Source organism: Dipodomys ordii, unplaced genomic scaffold, assembly GCF_000151885.1.
Source record: "Dipodomys ordii isolate 6190 unplaced genomic scaffold, Dord_2.0 Scaffold165, whole genome shotgun sequence".
Lineage (NCBI taxonomy): Eukaryota > Metazoa > Chordata > Mammalia > Rodentia > Heteromyidae > Dipodomys > Dipodomys ordii.
Window position 1 is genome coordinate 252,343 of NW_012267381.1, and position 22,346 is coordinate 274,688.

The 22,346-nt window shown below is 48.0% G+C and overlaps 2 protein-coding genes across 10 annotated transcripts in view; one reads left to right on the top strand and one right to left on the bottom strand.

Moving 5' to 3' along the window:
- The first annotated feature begins 6 nt into the window (after positions 1-6).
- Limd2 (LIM domain containing 2) lies at positions 7-1,787 on the top strand. Its single transcript, XM_013033316.1, has 4 exons — positions 7-460; positions 601-645; positions 733-872; positions 954-1,787. The coding sequence occupies exons 1-4, from the start codon at positions 419-421 to the stop codon at positions 1,111-1,113; spliced, it is 387 nt and encodes a 128-aa protein (XP_012888770.1). The 5' UTR covers positions 7-418; the 3' UTR covers positions 1,114-1,787.
- A 1,535-nt stretch (positions 1,788-3,322) lies between these two features.
- Positions 3,323-22,346, bottom strand: part of Map3k3 (mitogen-activated protein kinase kinase kinase 3) — an 85,243-nt gene continuing 66,219 nt past the window's right edge. For 5 of the 9 annotated variants that reach the window (XM_013033294.1, XM_013033290.1, XM_013033293.1 and 2 more), the window contains 10 exons: positions 19,787-19,920; positions 16,763-16,836; positions 13,387-13,454; positions 12,647-12,739; positions 11,595-11,786; positions 11,025-11,173; positions 10,258-10,389; positions 9,029-9,158; positions 8,471-8,648; positions 3,323-6,039 (listed from right to left, as the gene is read on the bottom strand). In XM_013033294.1, the coding sequence (XP_012888748.1) occupies positions 5,811-6,039; positions 8,471-8,648; positions 9,029-9,158; positions 10,258-10,389; positions 11,025-11,173; positions 11,595-11,786; positions 12,647-12,739; positions 13,387-13,454; positions 16,763-16,836; positions 19,787-19,920 (1,379 nt within the window). In that variant the 3' untranslated portion in view covers positions 3,323-5,810. The remainder of the gene's footprint in view (positions 6,040-8,470; positions 8,649-9,028; positions 9,159-10,257; positions 10,390-11,024; positions 11,174-11,594; positions 11,787-12,646; positions 12,740-13,386; positions 13,455-16,762; positions 16,837-19,786; positions 19,921-22,346) is intronic. The other 4 variants (XM_013033292.1, XM_013033296.1, XM_013033295.1 and 1 more) reach the window with 1 other exon arrangement.

The window sequence follows — 22,346 nt, forward strand, 5'->3', positions numbered from 1 at the left end:
CCCGCGCCGGGTCGGTGTGGGGTGCGGGTCAGGCCGGGGCAGCGGGTTCTCGCCAGGCCGCGGCCGGCCCCGCCCTCTCCTGACCTGCCCTCACCCCGGGAGGAGCACCCCTTGCCCCCTGCAGCCGCCGCTAACTTTGTTCTTTCCCCACACAAGGCTCCACTCGGGGACCCCGGCCCCTGGGGGAGCAGCGTGAGGGCCGGCGGCGAGGGGGGTGGGTGGGGGGCGGAAGTGGCAAGACCCAGAGCAACAGGAAATGACTTAGGGAAAGTCCCAACCGCAGCCCCCCAGCCCCCGGTCAACATCCCCACCCCGCAGGCTGGGGGAGGGCCTGCCGGGGGCCCCACCGACCGACTTCCCCTTGCAGAACCCAGCGGGTGCCGCGTCTCTGTCGGGGCCACCATCACCTTGGACCAGCATGTTCCAGGCTGCGGGAGCCGCCCAGACCACCCCGTCTCACGTAGGTTACCAGCGAGGGGGGAGGGGGAGGGGAGCAGAGAGTATACTTCCCACTCTGTGTCCCCCCTCTTGAGCGCCCCTCGGATCCAGGCTGGGCCGCTCCAGGGCTGCTCCTGATCGCCCTGATCGCCCCTCTTTCAGGAAGCCAAAGGCAGCGGTGGCAGCAGCACCGTGCAACGCTCTAAGGTAGGGCCCCGAGGGTGCGTGTGGGTGGAGGAACAGGTGGGTCCCGGTCAGGCCCCTGGCTGAGTGCCCCCGCCCCCTCCTCTCCAGTCCTTCAGCCTGCGGGCCCAGGTGAAGGAGACCTGCTCAGCTTGCCAGAAGACAGTGTACCCCATGGAACGGCTGGTGGCAGACAAGCTTGTTTTCCACAACTCTTGCTTCTGCTGCAAACACTGCCACACCAAGCTCAGGTGCGCCCCCGCCCCGCCCGCCCGCCCCTGCCCGCTCCTCCAGGCCTGACCCTGCCTGACTCGTGTGTTCTGCTTCTGCAGCCTGGGCAGCTACGCGGCGCTGCATGGCGAGTTTTACTGCAAACCCCACTTTCAGCAGCTCTTTAAGAGCAAAGGCAACTACGATGAGGGGTTTGGCCGCAAACAGCACAAGGAGCTCTGGGCCCACAAGGAGGTGGACCTGGGCACCAAGACAGCCTGAGCCCCTTCTGCCCCTCCACTCCCTCCGTAGTAGAGGGCCTGGAGCTGGCCAGCGGGAAGAAGGGTGGGAAAGGGGTTGATCTGGGCTGGGAGGTGGGGCAGGGTGGGAAGGAGGCAAGGCTAGCTGAGGCCGAGTTCCAGGCACAGGGCTCTCTGCCCCAGAATTCCTTCCTTCCTTCCTCAGTGGGTGGGAATTTGGGAACCAGGACTGGGTTTGCTGGCCACCCTCCTTCCTGCTATCGTCAACCCACCCCCACCTTACCCGTGGCCCCCCGGGAGGCCAAGCCCAGCTTCCCTATCTAGGTGCCTTTTCTCCAGCAAGGAGTCCGCATGCTACCCCCCCTCAGGGTCCCAAGCTCCCTCACTGCCACCTGGGCCTTTTGTGGGCCCCAAGTCTACCCATCTACCTCTGCCCTTAGCCTGGTCCTGAGCCACCGAGACTGGGAGGAGAGCAAGAGTGCCACCTGCTGGGCATCACGGGGCCACCAAGGTGGTGGGGGAGGGGATGGGGAAGTGACAAAGCAGGGCCTGCTGCTTTGGGACTCCCATGCACCACAAAGTTAAAAGCCACCAGGCTAAAGCCTCAGTGACCAGCGGGGGAATTGTCCCCCAATCTTCTCCATTGTTTCTGTCATTCTGTTGTGACCGACCCTATTTTAAACATGTTTAAACAGATCCCTGACTCTATTGTGGCCTGATTGGGGGGAGGGGCTGTGGAAAGATGCAAAGGCATATGGTGAGGGGAAGGGGAACCCAGAACCCTCATGGTCCATGGTTGGGGGGGGGTTAGTGGGTGTCAGGAAAAACTGCTAGCCAGCTTGAGAAGATGGGGTGGTCCTTGGCCCAAGCAGGATGCTGTGCCCATCAAATTGACTTCTTTATCTGAAAACCCCACTCTGTCTCCCTGCTCACTGTCCATACATTGACACCTCTATCCTGAGGAATACAAGTAAGTATAAGCATCGATGGTGCTCAGCCTATCTGCTCTACAGGAGGATGGGACGTAGGGCAGAACCCTTTGACTAAGTCCTTATTTGGCCCCTTTTTACTAGCTGCTCCCAGGTGTCCAGTTCCTTCCTGGCCCATTGGCTCTGGAAATCTTCAATGATGGGTCCTTGCAGAGCCAGCAAGTGCTATGAAAGGTTTCAGTGACTATGGCCTTTCTTGTTCTAATTCCCTGTGTCTTCTTAGGATTTCAGGAGAGGGGAAGCCAAAGTTTTTCTCAAGTCAGGTCATCCAGGTAGAAACTGCTCCTCAGAGTCCAGGAACACAGAGGTGACTCTGGAAGCTTCCCTATACCCCACTCCTACCCAACAGAAGTCTGGGTTGTCCTGCCCCAGACCTGCTATACTGACTTCTGCAAACCATGGGATAAATAGGTGGAACAAGAGAACAAACTCTTAGAGAATTTTTCTTTTTGTGTCAGTCCTGGGGCTTGAACTCAGGGCCTGGGTGCTGTCCCTGAGCTTCTTTTGGTCAAAGCTAACACTCTTAACACTTGAGCCACAGCACTACTTTAGGCTTTTTGAGAGTACTTTATTGGTGATAAGAGTCTCACAGACTTTCCCGCCTGGGCTGGCTTTGAACCTTAATCCTCACAACTCAGCCTCCTGAGTAGCTAGGATTACAGGCATGAGCCACCAATGCCTAGCTCCGAGAGGATTTTTTGGCTTTTCAATTCAAATCTTTAGCCCTGATGGCAAATGAACCAGTGTGTCCTCAGTGTACTCGGTAAGCAGGGGTGGCAGCTAAGGCCTGGGTCCTTGAAGCACAAGAGCCCAGAGCTTCATTTGGAGTTGAACCTCAAGGAGTTCCTTGTACCAGAGGTCTGCTGGGGACAAGAACTGTCTTTCCTATTCAGTTTAAGCAAGTGGCAGGCGGGCCAGGGAAGATGCTGGAGGGATTACTTTTGACTACTGTCCTGCAATGATGAGACTAAGAGATACCTCTGGGCCATTAAGTTCCAATGATCTGGCCTCCGATGATGTTCCAGTTAGAATGGCCAATAGTGCCCTCTCAGTAGAGCATGGAAAAAGCAAGAGGGAGGGAGGGGAAAAAGGGGCCATCTCAGAGCTAACTGGTACTCAGCCACCAGAAGGGACCCCACTTCTTGGCGTCATTTCAAGTTCTATTCCAGGAGTCCAATCTTGTTGCCAAGTGAACATTTACTCCTCCACCCACAACAACCACAAGCATGGCCACAGGACCCCTCTGGTATAAATGATCCCTTTTATTGTAAGTAATGTGTGACACTGGCCTGGCTTTGCACTGCAAGCACTCGGTCAAAGTATAGTCAGATAACTATGGCTGCAGGTTCTTCTGCATGGTCCACAATTCAGACACAGAGCTGGGTGGGCTGGAGGGGTAAAAGGGTGGCAGGATGCACACTGATCCAGCCCTGGGCCTTTTGTGTGGTGTTGACCTGGGCAGATGCACCCCATGGAATGATAAGAAACTAGCAGAATGGCCTCTTCCCCACATCAAGCCCTAGAGCTGTTAGGAAACTGCTTTGAGTCCAGGACCTTGTAGAGCCCCACAACTTTTTATCTTGATGAGTTAATAAGAAACAATAAATTAAAATTAGGCAACAGCTTGGTCCTGAGGATGCTGAGCCATCATGTCCACAGTTTTTGGCACACACAAAAAAATCAGGGTGCTTTTGTTTTCTGGAGTGCAGGATTTGTTGGCTTTTTTGAAAATTTGGTTTTAAAACACATTTCCCTATGAGGTAAGACCCTGGGGGCGGGGCTCCGTGAGAGCCTGAAGCTGGGACACACAAAGCGCAGTGTCGTCTCATCTTGTCAGTGGCACCACACTCTATTTCCTCTTGGGGAATGGGCTGAGGAGTGCTACAGCCATCAGGATGGTTGTGGAGAGGCCGAGCTACCACTGGCAGCTTTGGTCGAGATGAAGGACCAGTCACCACCCTGAGCAAGGGCTGAGATGCAGGCAGGAGCAGATGCTTGGTGAACTCTCAGGCTCACCAGCCTCAGCGGGTGATCTGATAGAGGCCCTTGGGGGAGTGGGGATGGTACAAGGGCCCAGCCCCAATTGGCACTGTGCAACACACATTTCTTGTAAAACTAGCTACTTCCGTTTTTCTCTTCTCTCTTGAGGCGTCCATCACCTGTAACAGTCTAGAATTGATATATATAAAAACCATCAAATATGATCTGAGATATAAATTAACAAGTACAAGGCCTCACATTACATGATGTGAAAAGGCTAAAAAACAGCGATAGAAACTACATTCATAAAAGTGCATCGTCAACATACAACGAAGGCTTTGGCTTGTTCTAGCCCACAGGGAAGTGGGCATGGCTGGCAATGAGCTGCCTGGTGCTAGTCTCCAGCTCCCTGGAGACGCCCATTCCTGGGCATTGACTTTTTTTTCCTTTAATGACAACTCCCAAGGAAACTGGAAGTTGGGAGGGAGGAGCTCTAGCAATAGGCACATTTTGGAAGGGAGGGGCCGGAAGAAAGGACCAGCGCCCAGGCTGAGGTAAATTCGGCCGACTCTAAGCTGCTTGGAGATACTGTTTCCCTGACCCCTGTTGCCATTCTTCCTCCAGGTAGGAAAGGGGCCGAGAACTCACTGGAAGGGGCAGAGCTAAGGAAACACAGAGCTGGTGGTATAGGACAGTTGGTGGCAGCACAGGGGCTTTCTCTTCTACCAGGTGGAGTGGGCTCTGGCCAGGCAAGATCACAACTCAGACTGCCAGAGATAATCCCTCCTGATGGGCCCAGTGGAACTCTAGGCACCTAGCTGTGCCATATGCCCTTGCAATATTGTCCACCTCTGTGCACTTGGGGAGCAGATGCCAGGCAAGGAGCACAAAGGCCATCTCATCAGCTCCTTCCAATCCAGCTCAAGGCCCAGGCCCACACAAGCACTCAGAGCCCTGAGGGTACAGTCTCCAGTTGCAAAACTGGATACAGCATAAGAGTGACTCCAAGTTGTAAAACAGAGACAATTAATTGCATTGACAAAACTGGGTCTCCCCGCTCAGTAGGGGGCAGTTCCACATCTCAGACCCCTGCTTGGGGGGACAAGGTCACAGGGGCAGGCAGGGCAGGCTCCTCCTTCCCTGAATAAGGCAGTATACATTTGCTTCATTCATCTTTGGTAAAGGACAGGACTGGCAAAGTGACCTGGGGGCTCTAAGGGTGAGGGCGGGCAGCCTGGGCCCCTGCCTTCTGTTGGTTGGAGGATGTTGGGCTTTACTTTAGGCTTGTGAGGGCTCATCCAGCCCAGAGATACCATGGTGGTCTTGACACTGGGAGAAAAAACAGTAACACTCTGAATGAAAATAACACTATTCATACCCTTGCATCAGTCCTGTGCCCCAGCATCTCCAGACTTCAGTGCTGACTGCAGGGTCAGGGCACATCCCAGGGGCGGGCAGGGCCCACGGCCATCTTGCACACTGTTCCCAGCCCTGTCCCCTCCATGCTGAACATAGGATACTGGGGATCCTGGGTCTGGCAGGCTGGGGAGGGGTTCCCAGTCCTTGAAGCTACAGTAGCCATTGCATCCTGGCTCTGAGCTCTGGCAGAAGGGGTACAGATGAACACTGGCTGGACTGCAGCTCCACCATACACAGCCTTGCCTGGGAGAAGCAGCAACTTCACTGAGCCCCACAGCAGCCCCTTGCCCACACAGGAGGAGGTGGCCGGCAGCAGTGTGGCCTTGAGAGCTCAGTACACAAGCTGTGCAAAGTGGTGTGTGAGCAGCTCCTCAGCTGAAGGTCTCTGACGAGCCTCCACAAAAATGCGCCTCAGGAAGTCCCTGCCATGTTCAGAGATGTGGGAGGGCAGCTGAGGATTGGTGGGCTGGGTGGCAATCTTAAAAATGGCGGCCATAGCTTCATACTCTGCCCAAGGTGGTTTCTCTGTCAGCATCTCCACCACAGTGCAACCTAGGCTCCTGGAGAAAGAACCTCATGTCACACCTCAGCCAGTTCTGGGCTCTCACCTGCCCACAACTCACTGTGATGAAAAGAGATCACACTGAGACAGGATGGGCCAGGCTGAGAGATGACATCACAGTACTGCTTCACTGAAGATTTCCTGAGACTGGGGGAAAGAACTGCTGAGCACTGACAGAAAGATTTCAACAATATTGGATTACTTTCTTGTTGCTGCTACACCATACCATAAATGTAGTGGTACAATTACAATACAAACTTACTGTCTTACAGCGCAGCAGTCTAAAATTGGCCTCTCCCTGAAATAAAGTTAAGGCATCATAGGGATGGTGTTTGTTTTTGTTTTTTCTGGAAGCTGTTTCCTTGCTTTTCTAGCTTCTGGACATCATCTATATTTTTTCTCTTTTCTTCTCTTTTCTCTCTCTCCCTCTTTTTTTTTTAAAGTCAGTTGTGGGGCTTGAGCTAGCACTCTACCACTTTGAGCCACAGTTCCACTGTGACTTCTGGTGGTTAACTGGAGATAAAAGTCTCATGGAGCGGATGCCAGTGGTTCACACCTGTAATCCTTGCTATTCAGGAGGCTGAGATCTGAGGACCACACTTCAAAGCCAGCCCAGGGAGGAAAGTTCACGTGAGACTCTTATCTCTAATAAACTATTAGAAAACTGGAAGTGACACTGTGGATCAAGTAGTAGAGCGCTAGCCTTGAGCTGAAGAGCTGAGGGACAGCACTCAAGCCCAGAGTTCAAGCCCCACGACCAACAACAACAAAAAAAAGTCTCATGGACTTTCTAATCTGGGCTGGCTTCAAACTGTGATCCTCAGATTTCAGTCTCCTGAGTAGCTACGATAACAGGCATGAGCCACCAGTACCAGTGCCCAGCTTTTAAATGATTTTTGTGTTTTCTGGTGCTAGGGATCAAACCCATAGAGCTAAATATATGTTCTACCACTGAGCCACACCCTCAGCCACTTCTACATTTTTTTTTACCTCACTTTAGCCTGGTACTTTTTTTTTTTTTGTCAGTCATGGGGCTTGAACTCTGGGCCTGGGCGCTGTCCCTCAGCTCTTCAGCTCAAGGCGAGTGCTCTACCAATTGAGCTACAGCGCCACTTCCGGTTTTCTGGTGGTTTATTGGAGATAGGTGTCTCACGGTCTTTCCTGCCCAGGCTGGCTTTGAACCGCGATCCTCAGATCTCAGCCTCCTGAGTAGCTAGGATTACAGGCGTGAGCCACCAGCGCCCGGCTCAGCCTGGTACTTCTATTGCCACATCTCCCACTGCCCACACTGACCTCCTGCCTCCCTTATGTAAGAACCACTGTGCCCCATTTAGACAAGACTAGGATAATTTTTCCATCTCAAAGTCTTTAGTTGCAGCTACAAAGGCCAGGTTGTCATTATTTTCAGATTCTAGGGTTTAAAATGTAGACTTTTTTTTTTTTTTGTCCGGTCGTGGGGCCTGAACTCTAGGTCTGGGCACTGTCCCTCAGCTCTTCAGCTCAAGGCTAGCGCTCTACCACTTGAACCACAGTGCCACTTCCGGCTTTTTTCTATTTGCTTATGTGGTGCTGAGGAATCAAACCCAGGGCCTCAGGCATGCAAGGCAAACGCTCTACCACTGAGCCACCTTCCCAGGTCCAAACAGTTCTTTTTTTTTTTTGTCGGTCATGGGACTTGAACTCTGGGTCTGGGCGCTGTCCCTCAGTTCTTCAGCTCAAGGCTAGCACTACTACTTGAGCCACAGCACCACTTCTTTTTTTTTTTTTTAAAGTCAGTCATGGGGCTTAAACTCAGGACCTGGGTATAGTCCCTGAGCTCTGCTGCTCAATGCAAGTGCTCTACCACTTTGAGCCACAGCTCCACTTCTGATTTTCTTGTGGTTAATTGGAGATAAGAGTCTCATGGACCTTCCTTCCTGGGCTGGATTTGAACTGTGATCTTCAGATCTCAGTCTCCTGAGTAGCTAGGATTACAGGTGTGAACCACCAATGCTTGGCTAGAATATAGACATCTTTTGGGGACTGTTATTCAGCTTGACAATAACTGCCTTAGTACAGAAGTTCTCCCCACTCTTGGGTCTTTTCCACAGATAGAAAAAAGTTAAGTAGAACATTAGAATGGGCAAAGTCTGCTTTTGTTTAGTTTACAGACAAAGGCCTTTAGAGTAGATCCTGATTTTCAAACAAGTTCAGCAAATATGAGGGATTTTTTTTCCCCTCTGAGTTCCCAGCACAGTTTTTGTTATTTGGGGTTAAAACATACCCCATTTGTCCTGTGTGCTACTACATGCACCTTCCACCCACATGGAGTCTAGCCCTGGGTACTCCAGCCCACAAGAGGCAGGTTTTCTTTCTCTCTGTCATACTGCAAAGGACCTAAGATAAATTCCAACTTAGATCACCTACAGTCAGCAAATCTCAGAGCTCACCACACGTCTGCCTTCCTTCCGTAGCCCTCACCACTGATAACCTCAGGGCTCATCCAGTAGGGTGTGCCAGTGACGGAGCGCATGCCTGTTCCCGACATGCATATGGTCTGTAGGCGTTTGCTGGCTCCAAAATCCCCAAGCTTCACATTGCCAGCAGAATCTCGGAGAATATTGGCTCCTAGAACGTGAACATGTAGAGGTTACCACTTTGGATCTGCTCACATTTTCTACCATTCCCCACTCCCAGGTCATGGATGGCTGCTGGGAGGGCAGGGGCTGCCAGTGAATTAGACATTGCTGCAAAAAGCCAACAGCACTGTGAAGGGAGGCCTCCATGACCAACAGTGGCATCTCACTTCAGGGTGTTCTGAAATTGTTAACCAATCTTCACACCAGTCCCCTGTCAGGAAGGCATCTGAAGTGCCACTTTTTTGAAAGTTCAGATGGTTAAGTGGATGGCCTATCAATAATTAAATCTTGGGGCGCAACAGCACTGGTCCCTCAAGGACTGACAGTGCCCAGCCCCTCGTGGATTGGACAGGGCCTGGCCCACCTCACCTTTGATGTCCCGGTGCACAATCATGTTGCTGTGCAGGTAGGACACGCCCTCCAGGATCTGCCGTGTGTACTTGCGGGTCACACTCTCCGTCAGGGCTCCATAGGCCTTCAGCTGGTCTTTCACTGAGCCCTAGAGACCCAAGGAGTCAGAGAGATCCCCTCAGGGGCTACGTGGAGGAGGAGATGAAGCTCTTTCCAACCCCTAGTACTGTAGCAAAGAATGATCCATCCCATTTGTGAAGTGTGGCGCAGCTTGCCAGGTAGCTTGGAGAAAACCATGGAACAGTTCTTCCCTTAAGTAAATCTAGCACCCAAATCTAGCAATAGGGGCCCTCTGCTCCAGTAAAGGCTATGCTTACTAGACAAGGACCAGCCCTCAGTGTCAGCCCAGGTTAGGTCAGACCTGAGACATTTCTCACTTTGCATCCTCACTGCAGCCAACAGGTAGGGCTCTCCTGACCTAACTCCTGCCATTACTTTACCTGGCTCTCCAGAACCTCTGGAGCCTCACTCAGGAGGTCAGCACTCCCCACACCCAGCCTCAGATCAAACTCTTCCGAGAGCTTCACATGCATTCAAGGCGCACTGCCACGAAAGTCAGCTTGAAGAAGTTACAGAAGATTGACCTTCGCCCTTCTACCCCCATATTAAGATCAAGGGTCCAGAGTCAGTTTTGGAGAAATGAGGCAAAATAGATTAAAAAAAAAGGGGGGGGGCAAATGCCACGCCGACTCCAGTGGAGTCTGCTTAGCATGGGAAACCATCTATCAGACCTAAGATAGGGGCTTCAGAGACCTATCTCTGAGTTTTGGGACTTCACCGAAGTCTACCTCAGAGAATGGGACTTTACAGAAACCTATCTCCAACTTTTGGGACTTCACCGAAGTCTACCTCGGAGAATAGGGCTTCTAAGAGGCCTACTCCTAGAAAGGCTGGCAAACCCCTGGGAAGTGGCGCTGTAGCTCAAGTGGTAGAGCGCTTGCCTTGAGTTGAAGAGCTGAGCGACAATGCCCAGGCCCAGAGTTCAAGTCCCACGACCGACAAAAAAAAAAAACAACAACAACAAAAACTATATAGAGCACTCAGCACTCAGCATCCACATCCTAATGTGTGTGAGTTGTCTGTTTGCCATCTCCCCATCCTATTCCAGGTTCCTCCCCTAGGTGTCCTCCGTCGTTCCGACAGAACCCGGTCCGCGGCAGGTACCCGGTCCGCGGCAGCGCACATACCCCTGGCATGTACTCCATGAAGATGGTCAGAATCTTCTCAGCACGGTCTCGCAGGCAGCCGTAGTACTGCACAATGCGTTCATGCTGCAAGTTCTTCAGCAACTGGATCTCACACTCCAGAGCACTCACCTCCTAGGGAGGGGTCAGTGATCACCTGAGTGCCCAGGTCCCCAGGTCTGACCACATGGATCAGTGCAGCCTGCTCTCATCTAGGCCTCTCCGGGGTCTGCTTGGAATTTTCTGCTGGAAACTGGGACTCAAACTGTCTGGGCCTTGGTCACAATGCTAGACAGCTCTTGACATATAGCACTTCCAGCCTGGGGGTAGGCAGATAGGGAGGAGGGACTGTGAAAGCTGAGGTAAGGTTACAATGTATCTGTCCACCTAAATGGAGGTGGAAACCATATGACTCCTTCATTAGGAGCTAGACCAAGTGAGTGAACACTACAGTTTCTTCCTGGGTTGAAGGTATCTATCAAGAGTTGGGACAGATGGTATCCTTATGGCACTGGTCATCACATGTTAGTTTGGGTGGCTTGGGACTCTGGCATGGACTCAGTGCCCCTCATCTAGCTGCTCATTGCTCTTTGGGTCATCATCCCTTCACTCATGGGCTAGGGTGAACGGCAAGGAAGCTTGCAGGGCAACTGATAGGAAGTCAACCTGTAACACCTCCAGCCATTAGTCTGTGCAATAACAAGACAGGAATTTTGGTTGGAAGGGAAGAATTGAATTGCAGGTCAGCGTATGGGGAAGGCAGGCAGTACCTTGCTTGTCTCAGGACTGTCTGGGTCGAACTGGACCTGCTTGGAAGCAAGTTCCCGTCCTGTGTCCACATCATAGCACAAATAGACCCTGCCGAAGGCACCCTGGCCCAAGAGCTTCCCTCGGCGCCAATTGATGGGGGCACTAGGAGCTAGAGAAGAACAGTAGGAAAGTATTATGCTGTGCAAATTCTTTCTGGGAACACTCCTCATGCGCTCCAGCTGGCTCAGGCTCCCCCCTTATCCAGCACCATCCCCTCTCAATAGAGTATCTCCATCACCTCTGGATCAGGCCCAATGCCCTGGTTGATGGGACCTTAAGGTCAGAATGCTAAGAAGCCAAGGACTGGCTAAAGTCACAGTGAATTGCTCAAATACCTTACTTCCTAAGGCTCCTGAACATCTTAACATGGCAGGAATTGAGGGCATGCTCTAAACTTAAATATGGAAATACTAAATGGCTTGTCACACAACAGTCGAGTTTGGCCTATGGTCCAGAGCTGTCCACTGCTATGCCTCAGTGTTCCAGTGGCCCAGCTGAGCTCCTGGCCCTCAGCAAGTGGCAGTCCTTACACTTGGTTGGTACACTCCTCTCCTGCACAGAGAGAGTGTTCTCACTGTCTGCACTCCGCAGGCGCCCACGAGGGTCCAGGTATTGCACAGCCAGACCCATGTTCTCGCCATTTGTGCTCAGGGAACGGCTGGAAGGCACCAGGGTGAATAGGTTGCCTTGATGTCGCCGTATTCGGGGAAATGTTCTTCTACCTAAAAGAATGCAGCAGCCGGAGAAAACAAGGTTAAATGTGCAAGGCAGCCAGAAATGACACCACCAGCTCCTGCCCATCCTATCTGCCGTCCCACCAGTTTCCTGCCAGGAAGGCTGTTGTTCTAAACTACCCAAGAATCAAAACAAAAGCAGAAATTAAGAAGTAGCCTAGGTTCTGGTAGCCCTGGCCACAGCGAAGAAAGAGGGCTGATTCACATGCTCCTTGCAAGGCCAACCCACTGTTTAAGTCTTAATAGTTCTCAATAGTATGCTAATCCTAGCCCCGCTGCCGCTGTCCATCTGCTGCTGCCACAGATGAGGGAATCAGAGAGAGGAAGAGAGACAGCGCACTCCATGGACTCAAAGGCAGAATTCCCAGTGGCAGTATGTTTGTCCAATACCATCCTCCCTATCTGATTTGGCTACTATCTTTCACCTCAAATGTAGATCAAAATTTCTCAGAAAAAAAGAAAGACGCCGGGCGCTGGTGGCTCACACCTGTAATCCTAGCTTCTCAGGAGGCTGAGATCTGAGGATAGTGGTTCAAAGCCAGCCCAGGCAGGAAAGTCCGTGAAACTCTTATCTCCAATAAACCACCAGAAAACCGAAAGTGGCGCTGTAGCTCAAGTGGCAGAGCACTCGCCTTGAGCTGAAGAGCTGAGCGACAGCATTCAGGCCCAGAGTTCAAGGCCCACGACCGACAAAAAAAAAAAAAAAGAAAGAAAGAAAGAAAGAAAGAAAAGACATGGAGAATACCTAATCCCCCAATACCACCACCACCCACTGGTTTTTCCACGGCAAAGGGCTAAGCAGTCTTTCTCTAGGTAACCAGCAGAGGGCAGCATGGAGATGCACTTACCATCATTGTAGTCTTTGTGGTGCACAGACACATGATAACGCCGGGGATAGGTTCCTCCTTTGACCCCTTTGTCATAGAGCTGGGTATCACGATCTGATTAAGACAGGAGAGTTACTGGGTTCTAGGTAGGTCAATGAATAAATAAACCACATAAGCCCCAGGTCTTTGGAAGCCTTAAAACAGTAGGCCCAAACGGGTGGCTCATGCCTGTAATCCTAGCTACCCAGGAGGCTGAAATCTGAGAATTATGGTCTGAAGCCAACCCGGGTAGAAAAGTCCACTGGAGACTTTATCTCCAATTAACCACTCAAAAAAAAAAAAAAAACCTGGAAAATGGCCTTGTGGCTCAGTGGTAGAGTGCTTGCCTTGCATGCATGAGGCCTTGGGTTTGATTCTTCACAGTACCACATAAGCAGAAAAAGCCAGAAGTGGTGCTGTAGCTCAAGTGGCTGAGGGCCAACCTTGAGCTGAAGAGCTGAGGGACAGTACCCAGGCCCACAGTTCAGGCCCACAACTGACAAAACAAACAAAAACAACAACAACAAAAACAACTCAAGGACAAAGCCCAGGCCCTGAGGTCAAGCCTTACAACCAACCAAAAAAAGAAAAAGAAAAGAAACAAAAACAAAAAACCACACTGCAGGCCCCAAAGAATTACTATACAGTTCTGACTCCCCACAGCTGTCTGTGGCCCTACCCAAATAGCCCCTGCAATGCTCACTCGGGTTCTATGAACTCACCTGAGTATTCCTGTCTGTTGTCTGGGAAACTCTGGGCTCGAGACATTCGTGATTTCCGAAAGGATGGACTAGAGAAAACAAAAAGAAGTCATAAGATAGACTTCCCTGTACTTCCAGAGTAGCTGCAGGCAGAAGGCAGGACATCAGACAGTCTTCCCCTTCCAACTTCCTCCCACATACACAAGACTGGAAAGCAGAGGTGGAGTGGTCATGGGGCTTGAACTCTGCGCCTGGGCGCTGTCCTTCAGCTCTTCAGCTCAAGGCGAGTGCTCTACCACTTGAGCCACAGCGCCACTTCTGGTTTTCTAGTGGTTTATTGGAGCTAAGAGTTTCACGGATATTTCTGTCCAGGCTGGCTTTGAACTGCGATCCTCAGATCTCAGCCTCCTGAGTAGCTAGGATTCCAGGCATGAGCCACTGGCGCCCAGCTTCATTTACCCTTTATTAGTTGGAGGCTCAAGTTTCAAAGGGCCCTGAATAGTAAACCAGCCTAAACTCTACCCTGACTCTGTATCTTTTTACTTTTAGCCTTTCTTTTTATTTTATTTTGTCTGTCATGGGGCTTGAACTCTGAGGGCGCTGTCCCTCAGCTCTTCAGCTCAAGGCTAGCGCTCTACCACTTGAGCCACAGCACCACTTCCAGCTTTTTCTGCTTATGTGGTGCTGAGGAATCGAACCCAGGGCCTCGTGCATGCAAGGCAAGTACTCTACCACTAAGGTACCTTCCAAGCCCCCATTTTTAGCCTTTCTTCCTCCTTTTGTTGCAGGTAAATGTCTGCTCCAAGCAGTAGTAACAATAACAACATTATAATTTGCAAAGTGCTACTTTCTTAGTTATTTTCTTATTTTCTCATTTAATCCTAACAACTCTGTAAAGAAGAAAAGATAATAAAAATAATATAATAGCAGATGCCAATTACTGAACAGCTGCTGTGTTATTTATTATCAATCTTCATAGGAACCCTGTAAGTTAGGAATAAACATTCCAATTTATTTGTCTAAGGACACAGCTAGGAAGCAAGAAAGCCAAGTCTAGGTCTAGGACCCCGGTCTTTTCCTGCTATCATAACAGACATCTTCCTCCCAAGCTAATCGCTATGATCCCCTTTAGAGATGGGAAACTGAGGAACAAAGAAGTTAAGGAGCTTGTCTGAAGCCACTAACGTGTTTGCTGAGCTGGGATTGGGCCTAGGACTATCTTGTTCCAGGTCTGCTCTTTTTTGGATCTAAGAAAGGGACAATAGGGGCTGGGAAGGTAGCTCAGCGGTAGAGTGCATGTCTTGCAAGCATGAGGCCCTGGGTTCGATTCCTCAGCACCACATGAACAGAAAAAGCCGGAAGTGGCGCTGTGGCTCCAGTGGTAGAGCACTAGCCTTGAGCTGAAGAGCTGAGGGACAGCGCCCAGGCCCAGAGTTCAGGCCCCATGACCGGCAAAAAAAAAAAAAAGAAAGGGACAATAGATAAGCTCTCTGAACTAAAATCAAGCCAGGTGTCAAGGAAAGCAGTCCAGATGGCTGGATTTCATTCCCCAGAAGAGAATAAAGCATTGGAGGGGCGGAGGAAACACCCGAGAGTAGCAACTGGGTAAACCTAGCTGTTCTTCGTAATGGCCCTTTCTGTGACATGGAAGTGCCTTTTAAGAGGGCCACAGTCAGAAACTCTCAAAGCAGTGAGAGGGGACTGCCCTACACTTCCCAACTACTAGACCTCTTGTCTTTACTTCTTAATTCAAAGTTTAAGAGGGAGTCCAAAGCCAATTAGTTCCTACGCTGATAGAGCTCTGAGCCTGTGGCAGCATGTCCTAATACTTTTTTGTTGTTGTTTTGCCAGTCCTGGGGCTTGAACTCAGGGCTTATATCTGAGCTTTTGCTCAAGGCTAGCACTCTACCACTGGAACCACAGCAACACTTCTGGCTTTTTCCGTGTATGTGGTGTTGAGGATTCAAACCCAGGGTTTCATGCATGCTAGGCAAGCACTCTATCACGAGGCTACACGCTCCCAGCCCTCTCCTAACACTTTCACCTGTGCCTTCTTGCTCCCCTGGCTGGAGAGCAAACCCAAAACAAGGCTACATTATTCAAACTGACAAGTAACAATCAGTATACCCTATACCACACAGAGGAAAGGGGGCTTATCCGTGTTCAGGTCTATTCAGAAAGACATTATACAAATTTAGCCACAGTCACAGATAATTATACACATAAACAGTTACACTAACAACAACAATAACTCCCCTCCCCCCAAAAAACTAGCTCCCTAGCTTCTCACCACAGACAAATGTGATCAAATGTGCTTTTAAATGTAGAGAGACTGATGCCTACTCCAAATACCTTCACTAAACCAGGTGTGGTAGGATTATACATCTGCAACCCCAGCATTCAGGAAGATGAGGCAGAAGGATTATGATCTGAGGTCAGCCTGTACTACATAGTAAGTTCCAGGGTAATCTATGCTATATAGTGACACCCTGTCTCAAAAACAAAGAAACAAAGTCGGGCACTAGTAGCTCATGCCTGTAATCCTAGCTACTCAGGAGGCTGAGATCTGAGGATCATAGTTCAAAGCCAGTCTGGGCAGGAAAGCCTGTGAGACTTATCTCCAATTAACCACCAGGAAACAGGAAGCAGAGCTGTGGTGCAAAGCAGTACAGTGCTAGCCTTGAGCAGAAAATCTCAGAGACAGTGCTCAGGCCCTGAGTTCAAGCCCTGTGACTGACAAAAACCAATAAGCAAAACAACAGCAACAAAACACAGAAACACCTTGGTAGCCCCTGGGTGAATCACAGAGCCATTTGTAAAGGTCAGTACTTGTTTTCTCCCAGAGTATAAGAACAGAATTCTACACCGAGCAAGTAGTATGGTATACTAAGCAGTCAATATATTCTGTTTCCTGATTTTCATACCTCAGGTTCCTATTCCATCAGAAACACTTAGAGAAAGAAAATACAACTAAATTTATGGGTCAGAATTCAGTTTCACCCTAAAACTTCAACAATCCCTTGCTTTTCAGTCCAAATCATAACAAAGCTAAAAAGTACAAGAACATAATATATGCCAAAAGCCAAAACATATAAACTACTAAGAACAACATTACTTATAAATGAATTGCTATTTAAAGTTATTATTACATTTATTTTATGATATAACCAAAATATTCTTGTGGTGTTTGAGAAATTAAAAGGCACGTAAACTCATGTAAAGTCATGCAAACTCATTTTAGAAAATCAAAGTTTAAAAGGGCTTTCCTGTAAGCATCATGATTCAACCCTGGGCTTAAGGACATGTAGCTGAGTTGGAGACACAGATGAAGCAATTCTATCCCATCAGTTCCAAAAATGACTACTCCTTAACTCTGAAACCACCCAGAATCCCATACCTGTCTGCTGACCTGTCCAAGGATTGGCAGCTTCCTGACAAGGAATTCTCAGCGCTGCTCAGAGGATCCAGCATCTGTAAAGCAAGCCATACGATAAAACCAGTCCTAACACAAAATCCCAGCCAGATGACCCAGGCTTTATGAACTAATCAGGGCCACGCACATGGTCCTTTTTGTCAAAACATGGAAGGGTGCTTTTCCCATGCAGTACAAATAATGGTTAGTAAGGCAGGCACCAATCTCTTGCTTAGCTTCGAAGGAAAGTTTCCAGGAAGGAGAAAAATCCTTGGCTGGCATTCCAAGGAGCTCTGCCAGGAAAGCAAAGCAGAGATACTGCCTCTCTCCTTGGCATTTTCTTGGCTCATCAACATTGGCACCTGGTGCTGGAGATGATACTACCCTGTAGAAGCTTCCAGTGAATTTGGGTGGGACCTTCATGCTTCTGTTCACACTCCATAATTCATAGTTTACAGAGACAAGTATGAACTTATTTCACAGATGAACATTATAGGCTGAGAAAGGTTAGGACAAGTGCCTAAAGTTATAGGACTAGTTGGTTCTCATTCAGTGATAATCAGTATTTATTTAAATATTTATGTAAATATTATGAAAATATTTCTTTGTCCGCTAAAAAAACCCAGCTTAGCTTTAATTAATTCCCTGAAGGTCACCCCACTTTTATTTTCTCTGTATAGGGTCAGTATAGGGTCAGTGTAGGGATGGGAGAGGAGCCTATAATTTCAGAGTACAGCTGTTCCTTCATATCCATGTGGGATCAGTTCCAGAATTCCTGCAGATATCAAAATCTGTGCATGCTGAAATCCCTTTTATAAGATAGTACAGTATTTGCATATAATCCACACATACCCTTCCTTTTTTTTTTTTTTTTTCGGTCATGGGGCTTGAACTCTGGGCTTGGGCGCTGTCCCTGTGCTCTTCAGCTCAAGGCGAGTGCTCTACCACTTGAGCCATAGCGCCACTTCCATTTTTCCAGTGGTTTATTGGAGAGAAGAGTCTCATGGACTTTCCTGCCGAGGCTGGCTTTGAACCATGATCCTCAGATCTCAGCCTCCTGAGTGGCTAGGATTACAGGCATGAGCCACTGGCACCCGGCTCCTCCCATGTTTTTTAAATCACTATTTGATTACTCATTATACCTAATATAAAACTGCGATGTAAATAGCTGTTGAATCGTATTGTTTAGGAAATGACAAGAAAAAATAATCTGTACAGGTTCAGTACATTTTTTTCCTGAATATTTTTATACATACTTGGTTGAAGCTATAAACTTGGGGCCATGGACACAGAAGGCCAACTATATTCATTATCTGAGCTCCAAAGCAAAGTATTAGAATTACAAAAAAAAAAATTCACTAACATAAAATTTCATATAGGGTCCAAGCCAAATATCTTTTTCCATTTAATACCATAGTCCATCCCCACCCCAATTTCAAATGCTTTAGATCATACTATCATATAGGTTTAAAAAAAATACAACAACAAAAAAAGAAAAAACAAGCCAGGTGCTGGTAACTCATACCTATAATTCTATTGACTCAAGAGTCTGGATTGCAGTTCAAGGCCAGCCAGGGCAGGAAAGTCTCTGAGATTCTTTTTTTTTTTTTTGGTCGGTTGTGGGGCTTGAACTCTGGGCTTGGACGCTGTCCCTCAGCTCTTCAGCTCAAGGCGAGTGCTCTACCATTTGAACCACAGCACTACTTTCTGAGACTTTTTTTTTGGGGGGGTCCGGTCATGGGGCCTGAACTCTGGGCCTGGGTACTGTCCCTCAGCTCTTCAGCTCAAGGCTAGAGCTCTACCACTTGAGCCACAGCGCCACTTCTGGCTTTTTTAAATTTTTGCTTATGTGGTGCTGGGAAATCGAACCCAGGGCCTCATGCATGCAAGGCAAGCACTCTACCACTGAGCCACCCTCCCAGCCCTTTCTGAGCCTCTTATCTCCAATAAACTACTTAGAAAGCATTGAAAGTGGTGCTATGGCTTAAGTGATAAGAGCACTAGCCTTGAGCACAGAGATTCTCAGAGTTAGAGACCAGGCTTAGAGTTCAAGCCCCGGGCAAGCAAAAAAAAAAAAAAAAAAAAAAAAGGCCCCCAAACCAACCTTGGCCAATCAAGGTAAATTAATTGCAAAGTAACATTATTAATCTAGAATATCTAGAATACAAGAAATCGCAAAGTAGATGAAATCACCATGAGAAAAAATTGCTCTCAATCCATCAAGTACATACTTGGCAATGTTAGATCAGTTGACAGAAACAAGAATATGGATGAGTGCAATAATACAGCAGGTGTGATGATGGGAGAATACCAAAGGCTCAAGGGAGGCCTTAGGAAAAGCTGCCAAATCCCATGGATGCTTTTGCAAAACATGACCCTCATGAGAGTGCTGCAGAAATCAAAGGGGAAGTAAAGGAAGTGACACTGTGCTGGCAAAATTTCTGTCAGAAAATTAAGCCAACAAAATTAACCTGAATCATGATTTGTTCATTCTAAAAATTAGCAAATACATGCAACTATTACCTAAATCTGATTAAAGAAAAACAAATAAACTTATCTTAGTTTCACTTTTCAAGAAAGTCCCAAAGGAATATTCTTTCATGATATACTATGCTATTTTGGTCCCTTTCAAGTGGATATTTTTTTCCATTTTGGCAGTACTAAGGTTTTAACTCAGGACCTCATATTTGTTTGGCTTGCTTGCTTAGCTTACTTCCAGCTTAGATTTTTTACTGGTTAGTTGGAAATGAAGTCTCACAGACATTTTTGCCCAGGCTAGCTTTGAACCACAATCCTCTGGATCTCAACCTCCTGAATAGCCAGTATTACAGGTACCCAGTCACCAAGCTTCTGAAATGGACCTATTTTGAATGGCGTGTTTGCAGGAGTAATACTCTTCAACTAGGCAGGTGAATTAAAAATTGGGGAGCCAGGCGCCGGTGGCTAATGCCTATAATCCTAGCTACTCAGGAGGCTGAAATCATATCTTGGTGCCCACCCCATACTCACACACTGCTCATTGGTCTCTGGGATGAATTCTCCCTCACTGTTGATGCTGGTGTAGGATCCCTGTCGGGCAATGTGCTGCTGTCGCTCAGGCACATAGCCAGGGGGAGGTGAGCTTCGACCAGGGTTCTGGGAGCCTACAACACAAAAACCAGGCTTTTAACAACAGAATCCAGAACATGTGGCCCAATAGGAGCAGGTATGGAGCCAGATGTAGATACTAGCCCTAAAAGTCATAGTTACAACTCAGATGGGTCCTGCACCAAAATCTTGCATGTTCCAGAGCTTCCTGAGGCCAACAAAGTCCTTTCCCAAAAGAAAGGCTCCAGTGACAGAGCAAGCAGTAGAGCATAAATGACCAAGAATGCTGGCACAAAATATAAACCAGAATAAATCCTGTAATAATAATCTGACAGACCAGTTTTTTAATTTTTATTTTTGGTATTGGTACTGGAGCTTGAACTCAGTGTCTCATGCTTTTGCTTAGCTTTTTCACTCGAGGCTGGTGCTCTACCACTTGAGCCATAAAGCACCACTTCCAGCATCTGACTGGTTAGTTGGAATCTTATGCCCAGACTGGCTTCAAACGGTGACCCTCAGATCTTCTGAGTAACTAGGAATATAGGGGTGAGCCTCTGGTGCCTGGCATTAAAAAAATATATACACACATATATATAAATATATTTATATTTATATATAATGTTAGTTATCTTCATCTTAGAGGACCAATGTTCTTCCTATCCTAGAAAAATGATAAATATAGTAATGCTCCTATATCCTTGGGAAATATGCTCTAAGACCTCCTTAGATGCCTAAATTCCAGGTAGCAGTAAACCTTATATAAATCATGATAAGAAATATAAGAGATGAGCCAGCCAGCGCTAGCAGCTCACATCTGTAATCCTACACAGGAGACTGAGATCTGAGGATCATGGTTCAAAACCAGCCCAGGTATGAAAGCCCCGTGAGACTCTTATCTCCAATTAACTCAAATGAGGTATATTTTATTTTTTTATTTTTAAAATTTTTTATTGTAAAGATACTTTACAGAAGGTTACAGTTACATGAGTAAGGTAATGAGTACACTTCCTATTGAGTATTGTTAACCCCTCCATTGTTTTCCCCCTACTATCCCTTCCCTCCCTACCTTCCCCGAGGTTCTTTTTTTTTTTTAATTATGATTAAGTGATTACATAATTTCCCAAATTTCACAGTATTGTGGAATAATGATGCTCATTTAAAGTCACAAGCTCATTCTAACTTTCCTGGAGCAAATTGTCTATCACGGTCTATAACATATAACGGTGTACCACATATACACCATACATGTGATCAGCAGCATGGGGATATTTAGTAGTGGTTCGACCAAATGAGTGGAAGTTCTTTGTTTCTTAAGTCCTGTTAATTTTGTCGTATCACCTAACATTTTGGATTTAACATCCACTTATCAGGGAGACCATGTACCGTTTGTCTCTTTGCTCTTGGCTTACCTCACTCAACATGATTTCTTCTAGCTCCATCCATTTCCCTGCAAATGCCATTATTTTGTCATTTCTAATGGCTGCATAATATTCCATTGTGTATAGATACCACAATTTTTGGATCCATTTATCTGTGGTGGGGCATCTGGGTTGTTTCCATATCCTAGCTATTGTGAACAGTGCTGCAATGAACATGGAGGTGCATGTGTCCTGTTGTTCAGGGTAGATGTCTAGAAGTGGTATGACTGGGTCGTAAGGGAGGTCAATCTTTAGCTTTCTAAGGACCCTCCAGACTGCTTTCCAAAGTGGTTGTATAAGTGTATATTCCCACCAGCAGTGTAATAGGGTTCCTCTTTCTCCACATCCCCTCCAGCATTTGTCGTTGGCTGATTTGTGGATGTGGGACATTCTGACTGGGGTAAGGTGGTATCTCAGGGTTGTCTTTATTTGCATTTATGAGGTACATTTTAAACTGATAAATTGGGAATGGGAAGGTGGCTTAGTGGTAGAGTGCTTGCCTTGCATGCATGAGGCCCTGGGTTTGATTCCTCAGCACCACATAAGCAGAAAAAGCCAGAAGTGGAGTTGTGGCTCAAATGGTAGAGCACTAGCCTTGAGCTGAAGAGCTGAGGGACAGAGCCCAGGCCCAGAGTTCAGGCCCCATGACGGGCAAAAAAATAAAATAAAAAATAAAAAAATAAAAATAAATAAATAAACTGATGAATTGATTGTATCTGGATTTCTCCAGTTACTATTTCCTGACTGAACCAGAAATGGTAGCTTGTGCTTGTAATTCTAACTACTTGGGAGGCTGTGACATGAAGATTGCATAAGCCCAGTTTGGGGCCAGCCTGGATAACACAGTGTGACACTGTCTTTTAAAAAACTCTATAAGGGGCTGGGAAGGTGGCTCAGTGGTAGAGCGCTTGCCTTGCATGCCTGAGGCCCTGGGTTCCATTCCTCAACACCACATAAGCAAAAAGGAAAAAAAAAAGCCGGAAGTGGCGCTGTGGCTCAGTGGTAGAGCACTAGCCTTGAGCTGAAGAGCTGAGGGACAGCGCCCAGGCCCAGAGTTCAGGCCC